The sequence below is a fragment of the Mustela lutreola genome, chromosome 14 (assembly GCF_030435805.1).
Source record: "Mustela lutreola isolate mMusLut2 chromosome 14, mMusLut2.pri, whole genome shotgun sequence".
Classification (NCBI taxonomy): Eukaryota; Metazoa; Chordata; class Mammalia; order Carnivora; family Mustelidae; genus Mustela; species Mustela lutreola.
The window spans coordinates 72,547,903-72,557,739 of NC_081303.1; the positions used below are offsets into that span (position 1 = coordinate 72,547,903).

General features: G+C 42.3%; 1 protein-coding gene across 2 annotated transcripts; it reads right to left on the reverse strand.

Moving 5' to 3' along the window:
* Positions 1 to 792: 792 nt before the first annotated feature.
* Positions 793 to 4,622, reverse strand: LOC131814879 (T-cell surface glycoprotein CD1a-like). 2 transcript variants are annotated; one of them, XM_059146328.1, is made up of 6 exons: positions 4,173 to 4,622; positions 3,315 to 3,581; positions 2,365 to 2,643; positions 2,024 to 2,167; positions 1,470 to 1,560; positions 793 to 1,324 (listed from the first exon to the last, which is right to left on the reverse strand). In XM_059146328.1, the coding sequence occupies exons 1-6, from the start codon at positions 4,231 to 4,233 to the stop codon at positions 1,228 to 1,230; spliced, it is 939 nt and encodes a 312-aa protein (XP_059002311.1). In that variant the 5' UTR covers positions 4,234 to 4,622; the 3' UTR covers positions 793 to 1,227. The 2 variants fall into 2 exon arrangements, with proteins under 2 accessions (XP_059002311.1, XP_059002310.1); XM_059146327.1 differs by having other exon boundaries at positions 1,889 to 2,167; positions 4,173 to 4,619.
* Positions 4,623 to 9,837: the final 5,215 nt, after the last annotated feature.

Consider the following 9,837-nt stretch of genomic DNA (forward strand, 5'->3'; position numbering starts at 1 on the left):
CCAAAGGCAGCAGCTTAACTGACTGAGCCACCCACGCACCCCAAGAACCTGTCTTTAAATAGAAACACACATGAAACAAGTGACAAGAGTCATGAAAGACCCCCAGAACTTGAACCCTGCTTTGCCCCCAGGATCAATGGCTCACTATCTCTGACTCAGAGTCCTAGAAGCTGTAAACAGCAACCATGAATGTCAGGAGGCACTGTATGCCTGGTCTCTGCTGGGTCTCCATTTATTCCTGACCACAACACCCCCATTCTCTTTCCTGGAACATCTCTCTCCCTTCAGGGACTCACAGACACGGCACGGCTACCTCTCAGACATCACATTTATGCACCTGTGAATCTCCCTGCTGATTTTGCTAAAATGCAAGTTGTGATTCAGGAAGTCAGCTGAGGCCAAGACCTTATATTTTAAAAAGCCCCAGGGTGACAGTTCTGTTGCTGCTGCTCAGAGACTGGCAAACATAAAAACAAAACAAAACAAAACAAAAAAACTGAATCCTGCATTTCTGTTTAAACTAGAATACTTGGAGCAACAGATTCATCCAATAGGTTTTTGTAGTTAAATAATACAAATCTTTACAGAAAACGTGTTTCTACTTAGGAGACCAGAGATGTCACCAGAACAGGGAAACTGTGCACTCCCTTGGCCAGGTGACAAGACTTTTAACAAGAAGAGCAGCAAACATCTCAACAACTACAAGCATGTCTGGGAGAAGAAGGAGGAGGAGGAAGAGGAGGAGGAGGAGGAGATGGATGAGGAGGAGAAGAAGAACCTATGGATTTAGCATAGATTCAACACGGGTTTTTATTGAGGATATTTCCCATACAGGTGAGACACCTTCCCAAGTATACAAATATGAAGAACATATAGACTTTGCTCTCAAGGATCCTAAAAGTTAGAAGGAAAACTGTCCTAACTGGGGAAAGCAGGCACCAGGGATGGGGAATAGGACTGTCAAAGTACAGGGAAAGGTGGTGGGAATTCTCACTACATAGACAGCGTCCACTTCTGAGTAAGGGAGGGCTCTTTGGAAGAAGTGACATCTGATGTCTGTCACCCATGGAGGTGCTGGGACTTCATTTACACTGAGTTAAATTTGAGAGTTAAGTTCCAGAACCAATCATAACAACAAACCCCACTGAATTACACTGAGCTTATATTGACAACTGATCATTAAGCACAATTAAAAGTCAAACTTGCGCCCAGAGAGTTGTAAGGACTTCACCACCGAGTTGGGTTTAGGTAAGTACTGGAGCCTGGGCTGCTGGGATCTTGTTCAGAAGGGAGGTCAGTGCACTGATGTCTCCAGTGTGTTTTCCTGGGAGCAACAGAGGAAGAGTCATTCTGCAGCAGGGGGAGGTGAGGACTGCAGGGGAGAAGGGCACTGGGAGCAGGAGGGCTGAGGACAGACTAAAAGGTGGGACACACATGGGAAAGACAGGAAGGTGGCTCCAGAGACTTACCAGCACTTCCAGAGCCACAACGTCAGACCAGCCAGAAGCACCAGGGGCACTATCACCACCAGGAAGACCAAGCCCATGGAATGGGGCTTCTCTGTGGGTTTGGTGTACAGAGGGTGTCACTTCCCATCTACCCTGAGTTGAACTGCACCTTCCTGGTCCTCCTTGCTCTGGTCATCCTCTGCCTCACCCACTCCCCTTCCCATTTTCACTTCTCCCATCCCTCCTCAGAGATGGACCCTTCACCCAGATTGATGCATCCTCCCATATCTGTAGGACTGAACTCCCAGTTCTTCCTTCCTTGGATTGCCATTTTTTTTTAGTCACTTTTGTTCTAGCAACCCCAATTTTTCATCTGGTTCTCCTGCTCTGCTGGAGATGCACCCACCCTCTTTCCCAGCTGGGCCCCAGCTCTTTCTCACCCCAGTAGAGGATGATGTCCTGGCCTCCTAGACTACTGTGTCTCACCAAGCATGACAGGCCAGCAGCCTCCCTGGCTTTCACATCCAAAGACACCTGAAGATACCACGTCCCATCAACATGGGGCAGAACATCACCTCGCTGGGTGCCTTGTTGTTCCTGCTCACCACGCATCCACATCACCCACACAGGCTTTGGGTAGAATCCAGAGATGTGGCATACCAGCAGGAGACGGCCAGGACCCGGACTGGGGCCAGTGGACAGCCAGGCTTCTGGCCTCACTGCAGACACAGGACAGATAATTGCAGACTGAGAGGGTAGATCTTCACATCATTTTATATAGACATCTTTCCACATCTAGAAACCTGTAACCATCATCCCCACTCCCTCTTGACTCTTTCTTACCTTGAATTAGATGGAATGTTATAAACCATGAGTGCAGAGTAGAGGATTCATAGAGGAAGAGAGCAGGACTGACCTTGTCGCTGAAGATACGCCTTCCCTGCTTCAAGAAGACCCAACAGGAACTGGGGGCAAGACTCAGTGAGGAGTTTGTATACTATTTCATTGAAAACATGGTACTGATTGAATACTGTACAGACTTGCTGAGCCCTACTTCCTCCCTTTGGAGATGGCCACCATGATGTGTTCTGGAAACTCATGAGATCTGATCCTTGATAAGCAATCCGCATGAAGCCTACTGATGCTTCTCCAAAGTGGGAATCACAGCCTAACAGCAGCTGAACCTGGAAGGGATCTGGGGAAGAGAGACTGAATTATAGTAGGGGGAGTGAAGGAAAGGAAATGAGATGAATGCAAGTCAAGGATGCTAGAAGCGGAAGGGTGAAGTTGGGAACTGGAGCAATGGAGGAAAGTTTGACTTGAGGGGAGGCTCAGACTAAAGGGAAGTGGTGGTCGCAGGAGGTGGAGGCAATGGTGAATGACTGAGGAAGGAGCAAATGTTGGAGGAGAGACATGAAGGGTGTGGAAAGAGAATAGGGAAGGACTCAGTGGGAGAGCTGGGGTAAAAACAATCTAGGGTGAAGGGAGTGCACTGGGGTATAGGGAACACATAGACATCACTGCTGGGATAGAATGGACAGAAAGCACAGTTCAAAGTCAGTCACAAGTGAGGGAGCAAGGGTGCTTGGCTGGAAGCCAGGGAAAGAGGTGGTCAAGGGAGACACAAGTGAGCGATGGAGAGCATGACCTGTGGTCAATGAGAGGAGTGGGAAGCTGAAGAAAACGTGAAGCTTCTCAAGAATCAGGGTCTGGCCTCTACCCCTGCCCAAATTCGTGTGATTCACTTTCAGATAGAGAGAGGTGAAGTTCAAAAGCCAGTGAAGTTCATTTCCTAGAGAAAGAAGGAGCTCAATGAGACACACACACTTGCCACGTGCAGCCCAACCCAGAGGGAAATGAACTTACATTCAAGCTGCCATTGGCTGATGTGGTTATGATATGCTGAAGGAGATCTAATGGAGTATGTGTAGAATAACTTTTCTACTTCCGTCAGCTCTTCATTGCTGAAGTTGCCTTTAGACCAAGGCTGCAGGTAAATGAAAGCGCCAGTCTTATTGTCCCATCCATGAGTCTGCAAATCATCCAGCCAAGCTGAGCCTTGATTTTGTGTCCAGGAGGAGTTGTAAAAGGATGTGGTCAGGATGATTCGGAAGGAGACTGGCTCCTGGAAGTCTGTGGGAAAAGGCCAGATAAACTCTGCAGTGGAGAGCATTGGGAAGGAGAGAGGTGCCAGGGAGGGGAACCAAAATCTGAAGGACAGAGAAACAGTAGTTATCTCAGGAGACATGTGCTTCCCCAGACATTCAAGCTTCATACCCAGCCTTTAGAAGAGCACAGGTCCTCAGGGTCAGGAATTTTCAGGGAGGAGCCAGGCTGACAGTCTCCCTCCCCTATTATGAGTTGGGGAACTCACACCATGAATGCACACACTCAGAGACACAAATGCTCACATATAGACACACACAGAGATGTACACATATATACACATGTATGTACATATACAAACAGAGACATGCAGACACACACCAACACATGTACACACACAGAAATGCAAAGAGATGCAGAAGACTCCTATCCACACATACCTATACACATACTCAAATGAACATGAACGCATGTACACACATCACAAACACACAGACTGCAGACTGGCAGAAACGCACACAGACACACATAAACAGATACAGATACATAAACAGATATACACATACACACACACACACACACACACATGTACCCACTGGGCAGGGCCAGAGTTCTCACCATCTTCACTGTCACCATCTGGGAGGAGAACCACCAACAGCACAAGTTGTAGGAACAGCATTAGTATTCGCAGATGCTTTCTTTCTCTTACAAAGCCGGTCTTTGACCTCTTTTCTAACAAACCTACCCCACACACAGCCCCTCTCTTCTGACTTCCTTCTCCACACACAAGCCTTCCCTGAGTCTCTGCTAAAATGCAAATGTGCTCCTCCCTCAACCCTGTACACCTACTCAGACTCTCAGTTCCCCTCCTGGTCCGATGCCCCTCTCTGGCTTCCAGCTTCTCCCTGTCACCAGCTTCCGTTCTTCTCCCTGTCCCCTCATTCAGATACTACATAAGGAGTCCTGTGTGGCATGGAAACTGATCCTAGCTCTCCTACATTTTCTTCCCATTCGGACAGTAACCCATGAAAACACACAGCTCCCCAACCCTAGACCCTGTTGCCACTCTGTCCCTCCTGCCCATGTGACATCACCCATGCATTTCCTTCCCCTTCTCATTCCCAGCGCAGCTCATTCACATCTCTGACTTCTCACTGCTTATGTTAAAAAAACAAAAGCAAATGGGTAAATTTGGAGATACAATTGGTTTTATTAAGCGATTCAAGAATAAGCCAGCATCCCATCTGGCAGGTAGAGGGGAGCTCTGAAGAGTGGTGCTAATGGAAAGATTTCATAGCAAGAAAGTTGGTGAAGAAGAGAAAGAGTGTTTCAGGGAAGGTCACCCTCCCTTAATTAGGAGAGGAGGAGGTATTAACATGAAGACAACCTCCCCTCCTAGTGGGTGGAGAGGGCCCATGGGACAGAGCACCTCCTTGGTGCTGACCAGAGAATTCCTAACCGACAGGTGAACATTTTAGGGGGAAGTTAGAGATTAAGTAAGGTTTTGGGACTTGGCATGGCCCAAGGTGTCATTTTGGGCCCAACATTTTCTTTTTAACAGTTGTTTTATTGCTTCTCTGGATCCCCTCATGACTGAATGCCTAACGGTATTAGCAACCACCAGTCCACCATTATCTTTAGGGGGAAACCAGCAGTCATCACAGAAACCATGTGACACTGAAACATCTGAGGAAAACCCCCTCAGTCTGACTTGAATGAATATATATTCGCTCACCGAAGTCACTTAGCCCCTGCCTGGATCCAAGCACTGTGCTATACTCATGAAAATACAGTGTTCACAGTGCAGTCACTTTCTTCAGGGAGATTTTAGAGAAGAAAAATACATAAACCAAGAACTATAAATTTTGGTGTCCTGGTTTTTTCTTTGCTTGGTTTATTTATTTTAAGGACAGTTAATATACAATGTTATATTACTTTCAGGTGTACAGGGTAGAGATTCAGAAATCCCATACATTACTCATTGCTCATCAATTTAAGGGTTTTCCCAATCTCCTCTACGTATTTCTCCATCCACCAACCCACCTGCCATCTGGGAACCAGTAGTGTGTTCTCTATAGCTCAGAGGCTGTTTTTTCCTTTGTCACTTCTTTTTCTGTTACTTTTGTTAGTTTCTTAAATTCCACATACAAAGGAATCATTTGGTATTTGTCTTTCTCTGAGTGATTATTTCACTTACCATCATACTCTCTGGCTCCATCCATGTTGTGATTGCAAGCTTTCCGTCATTTTTATGGCTGAGTTTTATTCCATTGAATATACACACCAGATCTTTTCTTCTTTATTCTTCTACCTACGGAACACTTGGGATGTTTCTATACATTGACCAATGTAAATAATGCTGCGGTAAACATTGGAGTGCATGTTTCTTTTCATTTTAGTGTTTTCACATTATTTGGGTAATATCCAGTAGTAGAATTACTAGTTCATATGATGATTCTGTTTTTAACTTTTTGAGGAACCTGCATACTGCTTTCCACCACGGTTGTACCAGTTTCCATATCCACCAACAGTGTGCAAGATTTCCCTGTACTCCACTTCCTCTACAGCACTTCTTCCTTGTGAGTTTTTGAATTTAGTTAGTGTGACAGGTGTGAGTTGATATCTCATTATGGTTTTGATTTGCATTTCCCTGATGATGAGAGAAGTTGAACATTTTTTTTTTCCTGTTGGCCATCTGGATGTCTTCTTGAAAAAATGTCTACTCATGTCTTCTACCCATTTTTTAATTGGATTATTTCTTTTTTTGATTATTTGTTGTTGAATTGCCCAAATTGTTTATATATTTTGGATACTAACCCTTTATCAAATATGTAATTAGGAAGTATCTACTCACATTCAGTGATTGTCCTTCAGTTTTGTTGATTCTTCCCTTTGCTGTACAGAGCACTTTATTTGATGTACTCCCAACAGTTTAGTTTTGTTTTTGTTTCTCTTGCCTCCGGAGGCATATCTGGAAAAATGTTGCTGTGGCTGATGTCAGAGACTTTACTGCCCATGCTCTCTCTCTCTCTTTGCACATTATATTATTTTTTTTTTAATTTTTATTTTTTACTATTTTTATTATATTCAGTTAGTCAGCATTTAGTACATCATTAGTTTTTGATCTAGTGTTCAACAACTCATTAGTTGTATATAAGACCCAGTGCTTAATGCAACACATGCCCACCTTAATACCCATCACCCGCTTACCCCACCCATGTACCCCCTTCCCCACTGTAACCCTCACCCTCAGATTGTTTCTGCAGTCCAGAGCTTCTCATGGTTTGTCTCCCTCTCTGACTTCTTCCAGTTCAGTTTTCCCTCCCTTCCCCTGTGGTCCCTTCATGCTATTCCTTATGTCCCACACATAAGTGAAACCATATGATAATTGTCTTTCTCTACTTCACTTACTTCACTCACCGTAATCTCCTCCAGTTCCATCCATGTCGATGCATATGGTAGGGATTCATCCTTTCTGATGGCTGAATAATATTACATTGTGTATATATGGACCACATCTTCTTTATCCATTAATCTGTTGAAAAGCATCTCAGCTCCTTCCACAATTTAGCTATTGTGGATATTGTTGCTATATACACTGGGGAGCACATGTTCCTTCTTTTCACTACATCTGTTATCTATGGGGTAAATACCTAATAGTGCAATTCTTGGGTCTTAGTGTAGCTCTATTTTTAACATCTTGAGTAAATTCCATACTATTTTCCAGACTGGATATACCAGCTTGCATTCCCACCAAGAGTGTAAGAGGGTTCTCCTTTCTCCACACCCTTGCCAATACTAGTTGTTTCCTGTCTTGTTCATTTTTGCCATTCTACCTGGTGTAAGGTGATATCTCACTGTGGTTTTGATTTGTATTTCCTTGATGGCTAATGATGATGAACATTTATTCATGTGTCTGTTAGCTATTCATATGTCTTCTTTGGGGAAGTGTCTGTTCATGTCTTCTGCCCATTTACTTACTGGATTATTTGTTTTTGAGCATTGAGCATTGAGTATTGATCTTTATAGATCTTGGATACCAGCCCTTTAACTGAAATGTGAAAATGTCTTTGCTGCCCTATACTTTCAGGGCAATACCTATCAAAATACGATTGACATTTTTCACAGAGCTGAAATAAACAATCCCAAAATTATTATGGAACCAGAAAATACCTCAAATCTTCAGGGGAATATTCAAAAAGAAAACCAAAATTGGAGACATCACAATGACTGACTTCAAGCTACATTACAAAGCTGTAGTCATCAAGATAGTATGGTACTGGCACAAAAACAGACATGTAGATCAATTGAACAGAATAAAGGCTCAAGAAATGGCTTCAAGAAATGGGAAAAGGCTCAAGAAACTCTCTAGTCAACTAATCCTGGACAAAAATCAATGGACAGAAAATCAATGGAGAGATTATCCAATGGAAAAAAGATAGTATCTTCAGTCAATGTGCTGGGAAAACTGGACAACAACATGCAGAAGAATGAAGCTAGACCATTATCTTACACCACACACAAAAATAAACTCAAAATGGGTGAAAGACTTCAATGTGAAACAGAAGTCCATCAAAATCCTAGAGGAGAACATAGGAAGTAACCTCTTCAACAATGGCCATAGAAACTTCTTTCAAGACACTTCTCTAAAGGCAATGGAAACAAAAGCAAAAATGAACTTTGGGGACTTCATCAAGGTAAAAAATTTTGCACAGCAAAGGAAACAGTCAACAAAACTTAGAGACAATCCACAGAATTGGATAAGATATTTGCCTGTGCTCTCTTCTATGATTTTTATAATTTCAGGTCTCACATTAAGGTCCTTAATCCACTTTGAATTTATTTTTGTGTATAGTGTGAGAAAGCCACCTAGTTTCTTTCTTTTGTATGTGCTGTCCAGTTTTCCTAACACTGTTTGTTGAAGAGACTCTCTATTCCCATTGCATATTCTTGCTTCATTTGTCAAAGTTTAATTAACCATAAAGTTGTAGGTTTATTTCTGGGCTTCTGTACTGTTCCATTGACCTATGTATCTACATTTGTGCCAGGTCCATACTGTTATAATTACTACAGCTTTGTAGTACAACTTGAAATCTGGAATTGTGATACATCCATCTTTGTTTTTCTTTTTCAAGATTATTTTGTCATTCAGAGTACTTTTTGGTTCCATACAAATTTTAGGATTGTTTGCTCTAGTTGTATGAAAAATACTATTGGTATTTTGATAGACATTGCATTAAATCTGTAGTTGCTTTTGGTAGTATGGACATGTTAACAATATTTGTTCTTCCAATCCATGAGCAAGGAATATCTTTCTATTTCTTTGTATCACCTTCAATTTTTTTCACCAGTATTTTATAGATTTCAGAGTATAAATCTTTTGCATCCTTGGCCAGGTGTATTCCTAGATATTGAATGATTTTTGGTGCAATTGAAATGAGGTGGTTTTCTTAATTTATCTTTATGCTGTAACACTATTAATGTATAGATATGTCAGAATGTGTACTCTGCTATTTTAGGATGCAATGGTCTGAAATAGCATTTATCCATCTGGTTTAATAAGTCATTCAAGGTCACTGTTTCCTTGATGGTTTTCTGATTGGATCTTCTGTCCATTGATGTAAGTGGGGTATTAAAGTCCCCTACTATTATTGCATTACTTTTCATTACCTCCTTCATCTTTGTTACTAGCTGCTTTATATATCTGGGTGCTCTCATTTAGGGTGCATGAGTGTTTACAATTGTTATATCTTTTTGTTGGATTTTTCCCCTTATTATTATATAGTGTCCTTCTTTGCCTCTTGTTACGGTCTTTCTGTTAACATTTATCTTGTCTGATACAAGCATTACTATCTTGGCTTTCATTTCACATCCATTTGCTTGATAAATGCTTCTCCACTACTTCAGTTTTAATCTCATGTGCTTTTAGGTCTGAAATGAGTCTTTTGTAGGCAGCATAGAAATGGGTCTTGATTCCTTTTTTTCCATCCCATTACCCCATCCTTTGATTAATCATATAATCATCTATATTCAATGGGATTATTGATAGGTATGCACTTACTGCCAGTTTGTTACTTGGGGTTTTTTAGCTTTTTTAAAAAAAATTTATTTACAGTGTTCCAGAAATCATTGTTTATGCACCACACCCAGTGCTCCATGTAATATGTGTCCTCTTTAATACCCACCACTAGGCTCACCCAACCTCCCATTCCCTTCCCCTCCAAAACCCTCAGTTTTTTTTTTTTTTCTCAGAGTCCACAGTCTCTCATGACTCATCTCCCCC

What these genes read in the sequence shown, in the direction of transcription:
- LOC131814879 (XM_059146327.1), bottom strand. Translation starts at nt 4,233, where the DNA reads ATGCTGTTCCTACAACTTGTGCTGTTGGTGGTTCTCCTCCCAGATGGT. An exon ending in CAGCCAATGGCAGCTTGAAT is followed by an intron (nt 2,644 to 3,314) that starts GTAAGTTCATTT and finishes TCTCTTCCCCAG; the next exon opens with ATCCCTTCCAGGTTCAGCTG. An exon ending in TTGTGGCTCTGGAAGTGCTG is followed by an intron (nt 1,325 to 1,469) that starts GTAAGTCTCTGG and finishes TGTTGCTCCCAG; the next exon opens with GAAAACACACTGGAGACATC.